We start from the raw sequence: 18,701 nt of genomic DNA on the forward strand, positions 1-18,701 counted from the left end.
AGAGGTGCTGCCTTTGGCTCCCTGTGCTCAGCACGTACCTTCAGGGAGATGCAGGGCACCAGACAGCAGCATCAGACCACACATGCCGCCAGAGGAGATGGGATGGCTCAGCTCAAATGGGACAGGCAGAGGAAATGGATCCACAGTCACATTGTCCTTGTGATGCCAGGCTGCAAAGGGCACTGGCTGCCTTTGCTTGGGGCAGTTCAGTCCCCAGGGAACGGGAGCAGAGCTGGGCCACTGCCCCCTCCCAAACTGCAGCACCGGGGAGCAGCGACAGCAAGAGCTGCAGAGACCCCATGGACATGAGGAGAATACACACACAGCACCCCAGACACACACAGCACCCCAGCCAGCACCACCCCAACACACCCAGACACAGACACATCATCCAACCACCCCCTGACAAGCCCCAAGTGCAGCCCAGCCCTGCCCCCTGCACACACAGTCACCCCCACCCCAGGACACACAGCCACTGCCTCCAGGGACAGAAACTGCCCTGCTGCTTCTCCTGCATTTGGAGTTTGCACAGTTTCTTTCCAGTCTGCTTCGCCTTCCGAGCAAATTTTCCAGGAAGGAGAAAATAAACTGCCCCACTTGCCGTTGAGTACCTTCTGCACTCTCACTAAATCCTAAATTTAATCTGCTGAAGCCCATACACAGGTGTCACACTCCACAGCCTTGTGGCCATCCAAGCTGTGATGTGTCAGGAGGTGCTGCCAGCAATTCCCCAAGGAAGAAGCCTCCGATCCAGACTTTGATAAGTGCTCCAAGACCTCCTCAAGTCAAAAACACAGCACAGCACATCAGACTGTGCTGCTATTCTCCTTCCCTTTCTTCAGGAAAAACCTCCCCTTGCCTGCTGACAATATAAGTTTTTCCCTTTCCCTCTGCCCTGGTTTCAGTTAGGATAGAGTTAATGTCATCCTGCTCTCACAACATCGGTGCCACCGGCCCCTCCACCCCAACAGGAGAAGCCTGGAACTGCCCGAGCCCATGGCCAAGGCAATGAGCAGAGGGGAAGTTCTGCCAAACCAGAGGCTCAGGCTGGATTTGAAGGGCTGCAGTCAGAGGTTCAGTAACCCTGTTGTGTCTCCTGCTCTTATCTCTCCTGGCAGTGCCTGCTCTCCCTCCCACCCCGGGAGGAGCTCCCCCAGCTCCTGCTGCCCACCACTGATAACGGGAGGGAGGGTCTCAGCATTGCCTCCCCCTGGGAGAGGAGCCCGCTCTGCACAAGCTGCTAAAGGCTGTAAGTCGATGATTTCCAAGTGCAAACGAGTTCAGGGACTCGTGCTGATCTCACCGTGTTTTCTGGGACACAGAGGCAGCAAGGAGCAGGTCTCCACACTGTTCCAGCCCGGCAAAAGGCACATGTGCCCCCTGCTGCACTGCCCTCCTTTCCCTGTGTGCCCACTGGTCTCTTCAGGGGCTCAGGGCAGCGGGCAGAGGAGGCCCAGCATGGGTGGGGCAGCACCCCCTCGGGCTGGGCAGCACCCACTCACCCCACAGCCAGAGACCCCCAGGCCTGGCACCCACATCGTGTATTGCTGTGGACATCCCGTCCAGATGCTGTGGAAAGGTCCCACTCACGTCTCAGGGGTCACCCAGCTGCTCCCAGCTGCTGATGCCAGCCTGCTGGAACCCAGAGCCAGCACTGACACCCAGGCATTGTTTCCAGCAGGCAGCAAAGCCTCCCATCCGTGCAGGGGTTCACTTTGAGGCAATTGCCCAACCCAGGAATTCCTCCAGAGCCAGAGCTCCTTTGGGCCTCCCCCTGCCTTGCAGACACCAAGGGCCTGCAGGTGACAACCTCCATCCCTTCTCATCAGATGAGAAGAATTTGTCAGTCCTGGAGACACACTAAAGGAGCTGCTGAGATTAAGAGCAGTCAGAGATTACACCCAGGGTCCCTGTAGGGTGATCAGGGAGGGTCAGGAAAATCGAATCAGAGATTCAACTCAAAATGCTCAGAAATGGAAACCACACTGTCCATCTCACAGGAACTTTCTCTCCTGTCTGTATTAACAGAAACTGGATGCTCTCAGTGGTCCCTGCAGTGGAAAGAAAACCTGCTGGCAGGTTTCTGCCTTCTGAGTAAAGGCAGCATCCAGCAGAGCACAGTGTCTCCAGAGAGGCCACAGTAGCAAAGCCTCAGGCAGGCAGCCAGCAGAACATGGAGAACAGGCAGATACTGCAAACCCAGATGAAAGAGAAAAGCAAAAGCACGAGGAAAATTCATCTGATGAATGCATCAGTCCATGTGCCCAAGTTCTGCTCTCTCATCATCCTCACCTCTGCCACGGGATTTAGCACAGGTCCACAGACCTTAATAGGACTGATGAGAGTCCAGGCACAAGAAGTCACCTCTGGAAGGCATCTGGCAGGTGAGTTTGTTCTCATTTCGTGCACCAGCCTGAGTAAACCCTTTGTCCGTGCTCCTCTCTGCTGAGTGAAGATTTCACAACAGCCCCAAAGATGTACCTTGATCTGCCCAACAGAGATCCCCAGCCCACGATGGAAGGGGCAGCTCAACCACCCTGCAGCAGGTGAACCAGAGCATGCAGGGAATGAAAGATCTGTTCACGTTCCCTGCAAGGGGCTGACAGAGCTGGAGGAGATCTCAGCACAACTGGCAGAGGAGAAATCCCAAAGCAGAAGAGGGAGGGCCCCTGGCAGGTTTGTGGGAGGGGAGGCAACTTGTCCATTAGCATTTTGACAGTGCTGAAGAGGGGGAAGCTCTCAGGTGCCAGCACCAGACTGGGCTCTGCACCACGCACAGTCCTCCATCATCACACAATCAGGAGTAATGGGCTTCTGGAAAGGTCAGGTTAACTCAGCCCCAACTGAGCATTTGGGATACAGGCAGCATCTGTGCTGCCATTTGGCTCCTTCCTTCCCCCTCCATGGGTCCCCTTTCCCTGCTGCAGCTGGAACAGGTTCAGAGCTGTGAGGAGGGCAGATAGCAGGAACAGCTTAATCTGCACCGAGCAAGGCAGAGGAGCTGCCCCTGCCCAGCAGACTGATAAGGGATCCCTCTGATAAGGGTCCCCTGGTGCTCCAGCTCTGTGGAATCCTCCCTCCAGCAGTGCCTGCCTGCTGCCCAGGGATTTTCTAAGCAGTGGGACTGAGACCTTGTTCTGTCATTTGTAAACTATCACTTCCCCTGTGAAGTATAGAGCTGGGTCCAGCAGAGAGTGCAGAGAGGAACAGGGGCTGGTCCAGAGAACAAGGAAAGCAGACCAGGACATCTTTCCTTTCACACAGAGCCAAAGTAAGGCAAGAATTAACACAGCTACTGCTCCTCTGCCAGCTGAGGCCACGCACACCCAGGGGAAAGCTGTCACTCTCCTTTGATGTTAGCAGGAGCCTCTGCTCTCTGCATATCCTGAAAAAGAAAAGCTATTTTTACCTCATCAGAAAATATATAGACTGTGACTGAAGACAATACACAAGAGCTTTTTGCTCAGGCAATATACCTCTTCTAACAGCATAACAACATTTACAGCTGCTGAGAGAGATGCAGCAGAACAGGAACTGCTTTCTGTCTCCTGCTTTCCTAAGGCAATTCCTTCTCTGGACCATGGCATGGCTCAGGCAGGTCTGTGCAGTGAGCACTGGGGAGCTGAGAGGGCTCTAACAGGATGCCCAGTGCAAGGGGGGATCAGAGACCTGCCCTGAGCCTGCCTGCTGCCAGCAGGGACTCAGACACAGCCTGTGGACCAGCCTCCACCTGCCCTGGGCTCTGTCAGTGCTCTCCTGCTCAGGTGAGGCTCTGAGCCCAGGCCATGCCATCAGGATCTGCCCTGGCACCCTGTGGAGAAGCCTCCTCCTCTTTGCTGCTGATGCTCCCAAACTGCTCCCGATCCCTGCAGTCTGCTCTGACTCACTCCCCACCTCTGCTCCAGCAGGACCAGCCCACACCAGCCCTGCCTGCACCAGCAAAAGTGCTGGGAAGGGGACTTTCCTCTGGGATCTGCACCCTGGGAGGGGTCCCAGTGCAGCCCCTGTGCTGTGGCTGCCATGGGTTCACTGCCATGGGTTCACTGCCATGGGTTCACTGCCATGGATTCACTGCCATGGATTCACTGCCAGCAGCTCCAGAAGCCATGCAGGGAGGGAAGCACTGCCAGGGGAGCACCTGAGCACAGGCCTGGGATGTGTCCCTGCAGCTGAGCCCTGTGGGGACATGAGAGCAAAGCCTTGGCAGCACAGCCCCTGCCCTGCTCAGAGCCTGGACCGTGCTGGGGGAGGAACAGCATCCGTGCTCCTGCCCCAGGGTAAAACAGCAAAGGTGGCAACACAGACATCAAAAAACCAACCCCGGGGGCACCTCCCTGCTGCCAGCAAAGCAGTGGTGAGAGGGACAAGGCAAATACAGCACCAGGGGACCTGGTTTTGACACCAGGCACTGTCACTGGCTCCCAGTATGACCTTAGGCAAGCTCCCAGTGAGTTAAGAAGGGCAGCAAACCCTTCCTGCCAGTCTGAGGTCTGTTTAGCTGCAACCATTTGTGGAGAAGGGCCATTTTCTCTGGACCAGGACTTAAGTTCGTGTTCCCAGCCAGAACATACCTGAACTCCCTTGTGCAAACCAGGAGTTTGATTCCTGGCTGACCTGATTCCTGCCCCCCTGTGCTGCCCAGCACGCCCCTGACCGTGCCCAGGTACTCACCCTGAGGTAGTGCAGACATGTCATGGCTGCAGGAGAAGTTCAGCTCGCCCTGCACAGCCAGGGGCTGCAGCTCTGCCCAGCCACTCACACCGAATGCTGCAGCCAAACCAAGCGTGAGCAGCCGGGCTGGAGGGGGTTTATCAGCAGCAGGACTGCACCCTATCACCCCTCCCACACCTGCCTGCAGCCCAGCACAACAAGGAGGGCCCTGCCTGGAGTCTGGAGATTACAGACTGTCCCACGTCAGGGGCTGGAGGACACGGTGTTTATTGGTGTCGTGCCTGAGCCACGCTTCATAAACACACCTGTGGGCTGCTGACAGGGAGGAGCCCACGTGCAGGAACCCTGCTCTTCAACCAGCACGAGGGAAGATGGAACTTCAGCAGCACAAAGCAGAATGGAACAGCTCTGTGGCTTAGAACCAAAGTGCCCCTTGGTCTGTGCCACACGAAGCAGGCTGGGCCAGAGGCACGAGCAGAGGACCTCGTGTTGTCCACTGGTCCCTGCAGACCTTGGCTGGGCACAGTCCCAGATGAAGGACACCGAGATGGAGCTGAAGTGGCAGATGAAGTCTGGTGACAGCAGCTCCAGGCTCTCTGAAGGGCCTCGAGCCCCTGCAACACAACGAACGCGCCCCTTCCCCCCTTCTACCTGCACAGCAGACTCCTGCTCCAGCATCCCTTCAGGAGATCCTTGCTTGCAGCAAGAAGGCAAGGGGTCCACAGTGGTTGGTGCATGCCCTCTCTGAAAGACACGCAAGGGAGTCACACCAGTTGTCCAAAGGAACACCCTCCTGGACAGCTCCCGTCCCACCCTCCTGGGGCTCCAGGGGTGCCCCTGCAGAGCCCTGCTGGCAGGAGCCTCCATCCCTCTGCCTGTGCTCTGCCTGCCCCTCCTGGGGTTCAGCTGCTGCACCAGGGCCATCTCCACGAGGCACTGGGGACTGCAGGGCAGCCACGGATCTCTGGTCCTGGGAACAGGAGCTCTGCCCTCCAGTCCATCCGGGGTTCCCTTGGGGGCACAGCAGTGCCACAGTGCCCCTGAGAGTGCCCCCCTCGTCCTCCCCCACTGTGAGACTGGGTTTGGCTTTGCTCTGTGCAGCCCCTGGCACTGGGGACGTTCACAAATCTGGAACAGGCAAACTCAGGGACGAGACAATCCCTGGGGCAGTTTGTGAAGCTGGTGCAGGCTCCACCCCTGAGAAAACGGGTCTCTTTGCTCCATTAATTGCTGTCTCTTGTTAATGATAATTTCCTGGACACTTCCCACTGATGCCTCTACCAGGTCTCGTTCACTCATTATCACCTCACCTGAGGCATCTTCAAAAGTTCCCCTCACCTAATTGTGGACATGTATTAGTGCTGAAACTCATAGCACAGAGTGACTTGTTTTACTGACAGTTTGTCACCGTTGCCTTGCCTGTTATATCTGACAATAATACCTCTGCAGTTCTGGAGAAACCAACACTATGGGCACAACCCTGTCTGAGAAATCAGAGCCTGGGAGAGCTTGAAAAATAACAAAAACAGATCTAATAAATGAATAGCTTTTAATCCCAAGAGCTCTTTCCATTTTCATGAAAACAGCTCAAAAATTTAAGGTCTCTGGCGGTTCCTTAACTTACCTGTTTCCAGACCCTGAACTGAGATTGTCTGGCTTGCTCATTCCCCAAGATTTTATTCTGTGTCCTCTCCTCAGTGACATGAGGGTCCCTTTAAAGCCTCAGAGACTGCCCAGGTCAGTGTCATGTTGGACCCACAAAGCTGACACAGAGTTAAACTGGGCCTCTGCAAAGGGACATGGTTTACATTGGGAAAAACCAGGAACATTGTCTAAAAAAAGAGCTAACTCGTGCTGAGAAAAAGTGACCAAGAGTTACAGTGAAGAACAGCAAATAATTGCCACTGGGCACCCCGTGGGCTTCAGGGAGGTTTTGTGAGCCAGGGTTCCAGTTTTCTCTTAAGTGCTGTCCTCTGGATGCTGTAACATCCATCATACCCACAGGAAAAATAATTTCTCCCTCTGCTATCCTGAGATGGCTCCTGGGACAAGGCTCGAGGTCCCTCGTGCCTCAGTGCCACCACATTCCAGGTCCACACCCGAGGTAAAAGCACCAAATTCCAGCAGCAGCCACAGACAGACTCCGGGGTGCAACAAAACTGTGCCAGAAATTCAGGAGCAGGGGAGGTCTCTGGAGGAAACCACTCCTTCAGCTCCAAAGAGTTTTGTTTTCTCGAGATCCCGAGTCCTGCCTGTGACCTTTGGAGGAGCTCCTGAGGTGGTGATGTAGCTGTGGAGGAACGTGAGGCTCTGTAACCAGAGACGTGCTGGCTGCTGCCAGTCTGTCCTCAGCTGCTCTTTCTCTGCCTCCAGGGAACGGGGAGGGAAGTGTGTGCAGCAGAGAGCCTTAAACACCTTGCAGGAGAGGAAATATCAGTGGGCTCTCCTGCCTGGAGGCAGCTCTGTGTGCCTTTGCTGGGGGAAGGAGGGGCAGCCCTTCCTTGGGAAAGGATGGGATGGGTCCAGGGCCGCAGTTCCTGAAGGGAAGCACTTGGCAGTGCCCTCCTGGTGCAAGGGCACGGGCACACAGGGGTTCACCTTTCTCCAGCACGTCCCTTTCTGCTTACCCAGGAGAGCACGGGCTGTGCTCCTGTCACCTGCTGAGGCTCCAGGAGCAGCCAGGGAGCTGGAGCTGCTCCCTCGGGAAACCTCGGGGGGGTTTTAAAGCCGAGTCAGCAACAGAAGCTGAATAATTTAAACCTTCAGCAATTGTGCCACTGCTGCCCAGCCACGGGTAACAGCAGGTACTCGGGAGAACAGCCAGGCTGCTCCCTGCTGTCGGGAGAGCAGCGGTGATGCAGCCAGAAATGCATAAATAAGGGGAGCAGGATGCTCTGCAGGGCTGGGATGGAGCTGCAGCTCAGAGCAGGCAGCTCCCAGAGCACCACAGGGCCGAGCCTTCACTTCCCTGGGGCGTTTGTGGCTCCTGGCACAGTGATCTGGGATCCAACAGGAGATTCATGGGAGCTGCTGGTGCCTCACCTCTCCAACAGCTCATCCTCAGCCTCCCAAGTGCTGGAATCACCAGCCAGGAGCACCAGAGGAACCATGTGAGGGGTCCACACCCACACCTGCTCCTCAGCTCTCTGTCCATGCAAGAGCTGTGTGGTGGGAGGGGGACAAAGGTTTGCTGGACACAAATATTCCAGCCTTTGCTCTCTCTGAGCTGCCTCTCCACGTCCTTTATTGTCAGAGGGGGGGAAGGTGAGGGAGCCAATTTAGAAGTACTTCTCCCCAAATCAGTCTAAAAACTGGCACCCAGAAGCACCCAATAGACATCAGAAATCTCCTCCTGTCACAGCCCTGATCTAAGAAACCATTTCATGGTCGTTTGTCAGTTCAGAACTATTTAATCATTGAGATTCCCAAAGGAAATTCAGAGATACAAAGTGAGTGGATGTTCTTCAGGTTCTGTTTCTTGAACTGTGCCCTGCTGCCTCCAAAGGCATGATCCTGAAGATGAAGCAGCCTGCTGTCTTACCCCAAGAGACAGCTGCCTTGTGCCAGCAGAGCCACCATTTACTTCTGGAGAGGAATTAGTCTGAGCCCCAAACCAAGACATTCCAGCAGCCCTTTGCCCCTCCCTGCACACAGAGAGCAGACAGACAACTTCTCAGCCTGTGCCTCTCTGGCATCTTATGCCATGACTGAGCAGGTGTTCCTTCTGCTCATCATTTGGACAAGCCAAGCAATGCAACTGAAAATTTCATCACACTGATTTATCTTATTTATATTTATTCACCATAAAAACTCAGAAAGTCACATCTTGGGAGTGAAGACACGGAAGAGCTGCAGAGTTCCCAAAGGAATGGAATATTCATGGCCCACTGTTTATGCTGTGGCTCAGTTCTCTGCTGTCCTGGCTGCAAAGAGGATGTCTGCACAGATAAAAAGTGTTCAGCAGTCTCTGCCTCCACCTCTCCCACCCAGGGAACCAGAAGGTCTCTTACCCACAGGATTAACAGCCAGTGTTTGTCCCCCTCTTAGAGAACAGGCAGTTCTGGGACCAGAAACCATCACCTAGCTCAGCCTGAATCTGAAAAATCCCAGTTCCAGGAACAAGGAATTTGGCTTTACGCCCACAATATGGGCCAAGGGCAAATCACTTCTTAATTACTGCTCACAGTGCAGATTTCAGCTTTCACTCAGGCAGGCACCAAACTGAAAGACGTAACAAGACCCTGCCCAGGCTGCAGTTAATCCACCCCAGCTATTGATCCTGCTGGATCCCCTGGTCCTGCTGTGACTGCAAGGCTCCAGATCCCTGAGAGACACAGGAATTGTTCCCCCTGTTTGGGGATCTCAGGACCCAGAGATTTGCAGCACTTGGCTGCAGTTCCTGCCTGGAGGCAGCACAGCCCGACCTCCTGAGAGAGCAGCTGAAGGCACAGTCCCCTCCTGGGAGGCTGCACTCTGCTCCTCTTGGACAGGAACCTGCTCTGCTGCTCAACATGGAGCCAGAGAGCAAGAACTCAGCTCCCATCCCACACTTCCAGTGACCTTCATTCCCAGCCACCCTGAGCTCTGCACTGTCCCCAAACACCACAGTCTGCACCCAGATCTTCCTGCTCTGCTCAGCCAGTCTGACAAAATATTTCCTCCTTCAGTCTGCAGAGGCCAAGAGCACTGAGAGCACAAGTCTGAGGGTTCTTTATTGCTGTGACAGCACGAGGGCACTCACAATTACCTGATTTCCTTCAGCACATCCCCCAGCTATCCCCAGAGCCCATCTCCACAGCCCCCAAAGGACTTCTGCTGTGTGCACACACGTGCCTGTCCCCCCAGCAGACACTGGCTGGAGATGCTGGGGTCACCCAAAAGAGGAATGGTCACAGAACCAGGGGCCATTTCACAGACCACAGGGAGAGGATGGGGTGTTTTGCCCAGGACACAGAGCCTGGCAGAGCCCAGGGAGGGCCCAGAGCAGCCCTGGCCGTGCTGCTGCAGCCCCTGCCCAGCCAGGAGCACATTGGCACAGTGCAAACAGCTCAGCTTTGTGCCCACTCCTGGAAATCCTCTGTATCCAGCACACGCGGAGCTGCAGGAGGATGGGAGAAGCATCTGAGGCCAAGATCCCGAGGGCAGGCTCACCAAAGCAGTGCTGGGCTCCCACAGAGCCAGTGCTGGAAGCAGGACTCACTGCTCGGCTCCCTGGAGAGCCAGGGAAGAGACAGGAGCACTTCCAAGGGTATCATTCAGCTGACCTACTTCCACGTGTGGCGCAGCACGGGAAGGGCTCCCTCCTCCTCCTCCTCCTCCTCCTCCTCCTCCTCTTCCCAGCTGGAGGAGGCTGAAGGGAGCAGTTGGGGTGCAGAGATCTGCCCAGGACCCCTGGGCTGGGGCAGGACCCCCCTCTCACAGCACGATGGCACCGAGGGGCAAAGAGCAGCCCCGCTCTGCCCGGCACGAGCAGCACAATCCCACCCCAGAAACATCCAAATCCGCTCAGCTGCTGTTGCCATGGCAACGCCAGAGCCAGGATCCACCAGCCTTTGATGTTGGGATCCGCTCGGAGCGTGCGAAATGTTTAAAGCATGCAAAATGCCGTCGGAAGCCGGGGAGCCGAGCGGAGCAGCACCTGACTGCCCCGGAGATGGAACACTCTCCGAGGAGCAGGGATTAGTGCTGGCCAGCACTGCCTCAGCTCCTCCCAGCCCACGCTGCTGCTTCTGCTCACCCACTTAATGGAGTTTAATATTTAACGTCAGACAAGCTGCTGTTTCACGGGGTAATTTGGGTTATTAATAAAAGATCCCCCTTCCCCCCACTGATTCAGAAATAAGATGGTGTTACTCCATGTTATCCGTGCTGGGAGCTGAGCCCCACGAGGGTGCTGGCACTCAGGAAGGGCTGAGCAGGCAGAAGAGCAGCCAGCAGAGCCAGCAGAGCCAGGGAAGATGCAGCACAGCGCTGTCCCCATCACCCACTGCATCCCAGGGGAGGGGAGGTCATTCCACAGGAACACAGGTCGTGCCAACCACAGGAGGAGCTGCTGCCTGATCACCCCTCCAGCAGCTCACAGAGATGGCCTGCATGGCAAGGACACCTCCGACCTCAGCACTGAGTAATTGCTTACCTTAAAAAATGAACACTCTTGTAACACTCAGCACTGGGATTCTCTGAGGCTTTGCTGGAACCCTGTCAGTGCCAGGAAACGCTGGGCACTGACCCTGCTCCCACCTGACCCTAAATCCACCTGCCTCCCCCAGCCAGGGCAGGGGGTTCAGTACAAGCCAAGATGCTCTGAAGTGTGGGGACACAGAGAAACATCTGAGGGGTTTTTATGCCAGACTTGTGACAGAATTTCCTTCACAAGATGAATCCTGAAGCAGTCTCCTACTATGGACTGTGCTGAAAGGCCCCACAGGCAAGTGCTGCTGATCCCTGTGAAATGTTGTCAGGAGACAGGGAATGCTGCTGCCTCACATTTTGGATGGAAAGGGTGTTTTCTCTGTGCCTCACCGAGCTGCTGCTGGCCTTGGAGGACCTCCCTGGCGAGCCCAAGCAGCACATCTCCCACTGGCAGGGACAAGCGCACGAGTTCTGAGAAGGAGTTTTGCTGATACAGAACTGATGGGCAGCAGATATTTTATACTTGTGCCCTGTGATACTGCAGCTCCTCTTACTGCAGCCTCAGCTCCACAGCCATCTGACAGCAGGCTGGCAGGGAGCATTTCTCCCCGGCCCTGCCAGGGAGGGACCCAGCCTGCTGCCCATCGTGCTGCTCCCATTGCTGGGGTCCAGGCTGCGTGTGAAGGGAGCTGCCACTCCACGCTCCACTGAGCAATCCCTGCCTGGACCAAACCTCCTGTCACTGGTAGCCGAGATGGTTCTGCCAGGAAAAGAGCTGAAGAATGAAAAAGCCTAGAAAATTACAGCCTGAGGGCCAAATCCTGATCCCAGGCAGGCACCTCCTGGAGCTGAACCCCCCCGTGCCAGAGTGCCACAGACACCACTCCTGTTTCAGTATTAAAGAGGGGAAGAACTGTAACACTCCCCACTGCAGTAAGAGCAAGTCTAACATCAAAAGCCAGTTGGGTAAAATTTACTTTTCTCAGAACTCTCTGGCACAACACTCACCCCCTGCACTCCACTCCCTGCTCCCACTGCCAGGGGACTTTCATCCACCACGAGGGAGATGGAGAGGGGAAATAAAAAACCACTCCAGAATAAGAGAAACTCCACACAGATACTCAAAAGTCAAGAACACTGGATCATTGAATTTTAGTGTCTTATTTAAGGACTCACTACTCCAATAACCAAATCCATGGAAATCATTTCCAGTGTGAGAACCTGGAAGTTTATATCCTGCACAGGGTTTCAGAATGCTGTTCTCTGCATTTCCCACTGGGAAGGTCCAACACAGGTCCACGAATGCCCCCACAAACCCTGAAAAGTCCCATCACCACCGTGCAGTGAAGGACCACAGCCCTCATTTCTGCTTGATGCCTTGCTGCAGTACCTTTTCCATTAGACAGGAGCCTTCCCAGTGGGCTGGACACACACACACACACTCTCTCCTTCCTTCCTCATCTCTGGATAAATATAGAAACCTCGTCTGTTTTCTCAATGCTCTCCTGCTGCTGCGTTCTCTCCTCCCGCCTCCCAGGACACTTGGGTGAATACCTGCTGCTCTGGTTCTGCTGTAGGTTTTTCACTGAGGCTGCAACATTTTGGAGGGGCAGATTTAACACAGTCCCCTACACTTGCAACCCCTCCCCAGAAACGTGTGGCTCTGGCTCAACGTTTCACCCAGTCAGCAAAATCTCCTTTGCAAATGGGAAGGGAGCTTGAATTTTTGCTGCTGTTTGCAGAGCTGAGGTTCAAAACATGACACAGTCAGCTGTGAAAGAAAATGTGAATTTTCAGATGGCTCTGCTGTGCTGGTAAGTGCCCTTAGAGAGAGAAGGTGTCAGGAACTTCCCTGCAGCCAGGAAGCTTCCCTCCACTCACTGGAGGTTTTAGCAAGCTGGTCTGTTCAGCCCAGAGCTGACACTTTCAGAATCGACCCCTGTGGCATTTTGAGAGCTGGAGGTGAGGACTGTGAGGGAAATGTAAGTAGGCCAGGGAACCCAGAAACCTCCACCATCCTTGACCCATCCTCCCATCACACCCTGGTGATGACACAGCTTTCCAGACCACCACAGAGAGGGTGTATTTCTGAAGAACCTTGACACACTTAGACAATTAAAACAAATTAGCATAATTCAGACTAAACGTCTAATTTTAGCACTCTGTAAAGCTGCTTTCCTTTGAGCTTAGATCCAGCTTGCTGCACCTCAGCTTCACCACGCTGCCTGTGTGCCTTCCTACCGTGGATAACCTGAGCCCCTGGGGCTGCCAAGGGCAGGACTTCACAGAGCCCTTTGTGCTCACCCTCCTGAGAGCTCTTGCTCCAGGCAGGGCTGGTCTCTGAGCTCAGCCAGGGCCCTGCTGCCAGGACAGAGCCCAGCCTGGAAGAACTGAGACACATTTCTGAGGTTTCACCTCATTCCAGCACCTCCTTAACCACTGGGCTCCCCAGCCACACACGGATGCTGTTATGACCTGAATAATTTAGGAGCCTGTAGAGCAGCAGTGCAGAACAGCACCAACATCCCCCCAGTGCTCCCTCCTGCCAGCGAGTCCCTGCAGCAGCAGATTCTGCTCCTGCCCAACCTCCCTCACATCCAGGTGCCTCTTCACCCCACCCCACCACGGTGCTGCATCTCCCTCCTGCCTGGGAACGTCAGGAAAAGGCACAGGCACTGCTCTGAAATGCCTTTCTAGCCAAGGACTGTGCTCACTGTTCTTCAGCTACAACTGCCTTTAGTATCTGTGGACAACTGTTTAGTGGGGAAGGGATGGACTTCTCAAATCAAACACAGGTCAATGTATATTAGCTCATGTTATCTCAGAGACCAGGCTCTCCTGGCACCACATTCTGCAAAGGGCAAGGCAGACAGGGAAAGAAGAAATAGGTGAACACCAGAGAGGACCTGCTACCATGTAAATATTCTGATTTTCCTAATTGGGTCACTCAAGAGGACTCTTGGTCCACGTCCACTGCGATGCCCTGTGCTCAGCCAGGAACTCCTGTAACATCCCCACTGTGCAGGAACGCTGAGATCAGCGTTGCCTCTTTCCATCCTGCACATGAACATGCTGTGCACTGTCCTCTGCCATCCCTCTGCCATCCCTCTGCCATCCCTCTGCCATCCCTCTGCCATCCCTGCCCCAGACACGGTGCCAACACTGGGAGGAAAACACACGTGCTGGGGGCAGAGCTGCTCCCCTCAAACCAGCCTGTGCTGCGGGGCTCGAGGGCTGTGGGGAGCAGTGGCAAGTGAGGCTGCCCAGAGTTTAGTCACAGGTCAGCTTGAAACAGCCTCTTCCTGCTGACTCCATTCCAGAGAGACTCAGGGAGGGCTGGAGAAGGAGGAGAAGCCACAGTGGCTGGAGAGGACGATGTCCCTCCCGGGCCACAGGAGCCGAGAGGTGCTGCAGGGATCCTGCTTGGAATCCTGACAGCATTTCCCTTCCTGCAGGACTCCGGTGGCAGGTCAGACAAGCAGCATCAGAGGAAGACACAGTCCCACACAGTCCCTCTGCTTCCCAACTCAGCCTAAAGCGAGAACTAAATATTTATTAAGCTTCTATGAATCAGAGGTCTGAGTCTCCTGACAGTGCAGCCAGCTGACGTCATCCTCCCCACAGCCCAGTGGGACTTGCTTCCCCAACAACCTTGACAGAGCCTGGAGGGTCACAGTTACCTTGCTGGCACACAGAGCAGTTCCAGGTTGGAACACTGGGCAGGTGGAGGAGCAAATCCTCCCCAGTTGCTCCATCTCTCTGTGCTCCAATCTCCTGTAAGGCAGCTCGTGCTCTGCCCCACTCTGCCAGCAGCTCTGGGTACAAAGCACCTTGCCAGCTTTACACACTGCACATCTACAGCAGAAGAGATTCAACACTGCTGTTGCTTTGAACCTGGCACACAAACAACCCAGAGGAAGACGTGAGATAACCCTTGGATTTGCAAAATAATTTTGACAGTCTAGGTAACAGCTGACAATCGGGCTCATTACCAGTTATAGTTCAACTCTTTGTCTATCCTGTCCCTCTGGTTACATTCAGAGTGCTAAAAGCCAGGGCTCCATCCATCTCAAAGGCCTTGGCTGTCCTGATATCCCTCCCATGCCCCTTCTCCCTGCCACTGCACAGCAGCATCGTGTTCCAGGAAGAAGATACCAGTTCCTTTGCAGAAAAAGTGCCTCTGACAGAGAGCTCTGGAGCACAAACACCTAATCCTGGCTGCAAGGAGCTGCTGCAACAGCTGGAGCCCAGCTGGAGCTTCGGGTGTCCTCCTGGCCACACCACAAGCTGGGGGACTTCTCGGGGCAGGTGCCTGCATAGTCACTGCTCTGGCAAGGGCACTTGGTTGCTGGCTGGTGTTGAACCACACCAGAGATGCAGGTGGGATTTTGGCTGATAGAACCAACAAAACCTGCAGTAGGAGAGAACAGGAGCTGCAGCAGGAGCTGCTGCTCTGGGAGCAGGCAGAGAAGGGAGACAAAGCAGCTCTTGTGCCCTGAGACTCTGCAGGTCCTTTCTCCAGCTTGCAGGTGAGATACCAGCACAGCTCCCAGCAGCCAGTGACAGCCCTGTCACACCTCTGGCAGGATCTACTACAAGGGTCCAGGTAGCCCAGTGACTGCACAGCCAAACACCCATGGGAGGAGGGCACAGGGGAGCTCAGAAGTGCAGCTGCCATGGGCTGTCCTGAGCCCCCTGCAGCTGGCTCTGCTGAAACCCTTTGCATCCCTCTTTTCCCTGCAGCCCCTCTGAAGGCAGTGCCAGCTGAGGCTGCTGCACAGTGCCAGCCATTTGGGAGGATGCAGGGAGAGCAGGGAGAGCAGGGAGAGCAGGGAGAGCAGGGAGAGCAGCCCCGGTGCTGCTCCTTGGCCACGCTCCAGCAGCGATTTCTCACCCCAGTTTCTCGTGTGCTCATTGCATAATTCTGACAGAGGTGTCTGGATTTTACATCTCAGGGATCCTAAGCCCAGACCCAGGTTCCACCCTGATGCACCCTATCAGTGAACAGTCAATGAGTGACCTCCTTTTCTTGTCACACAACAACCACGAGCGTGGTCACCCTGTGCGACTGCTCGACTGTCCCACCGAGGAACCATCTGCAACTGCCTCCCTGTCTGATTGGGTTTGTGGCTGTTGGTCCAAACTGTTCCAACTTGTTCTAGTTCCCACATTTCCCTGGCTTCCTAAGGATGCAAAAATTCACCCATGTAAGAGCATTCTCATCAGCATCCTCCATGTCACTGTGATCTCTCGGTGCTGCCCTTCCAGGACCCAGCTCCCCTCACACACCTCAGCTTGGAGTTTCTTCTGGCAGCTGTTGCAGCCATTTAAAGGCCCACATTTATTCCTTATCCATGACTGACTGTACAAAGGGGGTCACTTGATCCTCTGTCCTCCCTTTGCTCTCTCCCACCATTTCCCTCCAGCTCTGTCTGTGCCACAGCTCCTGCCAAGCAGAAACTCCTCTCCTGCTTTCCCACGTAATTCAAACCCTCTCTCATTAATTTCTTCTCTCCCTGCTCCGAAGCCTCTCCTGCCAGGCTGTATTTCTGTGTCTAACAGTGAGCACAAACATTTCCTGCTGCAGAAGCAGTGCTGCACTGAGGATGGGTGCCAGCCTGTGCTGTGCAGAGCCAGGGACCCTCAGGCTCCTCTCTGTGCTGCTTCCAGGAAAACATCAACTAGAAAAAGCCAAGGAATTTTATGCAGAGATTTCTTATTAGGAATCACTTTCTTTTACTACTTAACACTGCATTGTGTGAGATGCTCTACAAATCCATAACAAGTGACTGAATTACCCTTGAGCAGCTGCAAGAGAGAGAAACTAGAGAGGAGTGGCAAGAGAAAAGGTTTGTTCCTGCCCCCCACCAAAAAAAGAAATTAAAAAAAAAAAAGTGGTAAATTCAAGCAGTTCCTCTGTTTTTTACACGCCCAAGAAAAATTTACTCTGAGTGTACCGAGAGGATGCATCACATCTTTCATACTGATAATTTATCATTTGAACACCGATAGCAATCATCACAGGAATTTCCTTTTGAGCTCCTGGTCAGATTTTTATTTAATTCCATGGCTCCAGTTCTGCTGCAGACAGACTGCCTGTGCTCTCACACGTGCACTGGGGGAGTTCTTTGGGCATTACTGGCGCTGCTGCTGTTACTGAAGTCCTCTTGCTGTTTGCTGTGTGGCACCCTTGTCATGGACATTTTAGGGGTTCCAGCCTCCTGCTCCATGAACCCTGCATGGCCAGTGAGAAGCACAGCTGGAATCTGTGAGGCAGAGGAAGGTGTCTGCTGAATACATGGCTGAATATACATGGCTGAATTTTGTACCAGAATAAGGAGACTTCAATAGGAAGAAAGATTTTCATAAAAGTATTAAGTTTGATTTATTAATCTCAAAGCATGCCAGGCTGCAATGCCACCAGCCACCAATGATGGTGGCACAGCTGCAAGGTGCCTGTAGGTTTATGTTTGAGGTAAAAGGGCCCCAGTTTGGGGGTTGGACACTTTGGGCCCTTTCTAACCACCCATTTGGTGAGCTCTGCCAGTGCTTCCAGGATTCCTGGAAAGAGATTCGGTCCATTTTCTGTCTTTAACACACAACAAGTCCCACACAGCTCCAAAAGGCCTCAGGAACTGTTCACACAACAAGTTACAGCAGCAGCCTCCCAACCTCCCGTTCCCACAGCAGTTGTGCTGCTGCCCCTGGCCCTGCAAAGGCAGGGATGTGTCTGAAGAGCTCTGTGTGACTGCCCCGGGAGGGTTCCCTGCTGAGGGAGCCTGACCACAGCTGCAGGGGAAGGAAGAAAGTGTTCCTGACCATCCCTGCCTCTCAGAACCACAAAGAAGGAACAAAGAGCTGCACCCAAAGCACAGATGTGGGTCTGCCCATCACCACTTCCCTGGCAGAGCAGCTGCCACAGCAGAGGCTCCACGAGCAGCAGTGACAGAGTGGCTCTGGCCCCTGTAACCTGCCCATCTGAGCAAAATGCAGAGGTTTGGAGCTGGGATCCTGCAGCAGGAGCAGGAAGGAGCCAACCCAGAGGGTGCTTGGCATGTTCTCTAAAGGCAGTGAAGTCCTGCTGGTCCACACTCTGCTCCCTGCCTCACCTGAGGGCACCCTGGAGGAGTGACAGGGTCACACACCTGGACTGTCCCTGTGCCAAGAGACAAACAAGAGGCACAGAACACAAAAATGGACAGTACAAGGTCAGTCAGGTTCTCGTGACATGCACTTAACACAAAACCCAAGAAACTGCCATGGAAACTGAAGAGCAACAAATCCCATCATGGTCCAAGGAGAAGGGGTTTGGGGAACACAGCATTAACTAACAACTCACTGCCTGCAGGTGTCACAGAACACAAGGTTCCTGAAGGATTCAACTGTGCAGCTCACGGGACACACAACCACACAAAAATGCCAGGAAATGCTGAAGGATACAGAGCCCAACACATAACAGCTCCCAGCAGGAGCTCACATGGCATGAGAAGAGAAGAAACTCGTTCTGGGCCATCATCTCCTTCCCTCTGGCCTCTCCACTGCTGGGACTCCCCTGGATCCCGGGTCACACCTCTGCTAACAACTTCCTTTGCAGCAGTTTTTGGTGGGCTCAGCCAGAAATGAAGATGTGATCCCCTGCACTGTGCAGACCCTGAGCAGATGAGCAGCTCTGCCCCAGAGAGCCCCTGAGTGTGCCCAGAGCAGGGCAGGGCCAGCAGGCACTGCCAGGAGGAGCCAGGGACACCACGGGGCCTTCAGTCCATCCAGTGACCAGTGCAGGGCCTTGGCACGGCCACCACACGGGTCCTGCCGGGCTCAGAGGGCACCCACAGCCCGCCCTGGCACACCCCAAACCTCCCCTGGCACACCCCAAACCTCCCCTGGCACACCCCAAACCT

General features: G+C 54.6%; 1 protein-coding gene across 13 annotated transcripts in view; it reads right to left on the bottom strand.

Moving 5' to 3' along the window:
* The window catches only part of ANK1 (ankyrin 1), a 48,179-nt gene that overhangs the window by 26,942 nt on the left and 2,536 nt on the right, over positions 1 to 18,701 (bottom strand). For 9 of the 13 annotated variants that reach the window (XM_027706296.1, XM_027706295.1, XM_027706289.1 and 6 more), the window contains exon 2: positions 5,323 to 5,415. The exons of 2 other annotated variants lie outside the window; for them this stretch is intronic. In XM_027706296.1, coding sequence (XP_027562097.1) covers positions 5,323 to 5,415 — 93 coding nt within the window. Of the gene's footprint in view, positions 1 to 29; positions 187 to 4,671; positions 4,838 to 5,322; positions 5,416 to 18,701 lie in introns of those variants that run through there. 2 more of the 13 variants (XM_027706301.1, XM_027706297.1) reach the window with 2 other exon arrangements.

The sequence above is a fragment of the Neopelma chrysocephalum genome, unplaced genomic scaffold (assembly GCF_003984885.1).
Source record: "Neopelma chrysocephalum unplaced genomic scaffold, ASM398488v2 Primary Assembly neopelma1_367, whole genome shotgun sequence".
In the NCBI taxonomy this organism is placed as follows: domain Eukaryota; kingdom Metazoa; phylum Chordata; class Aves; order Passeriformes; family Pipridae; genus Neopelma; species Neopelma chrysocephalum.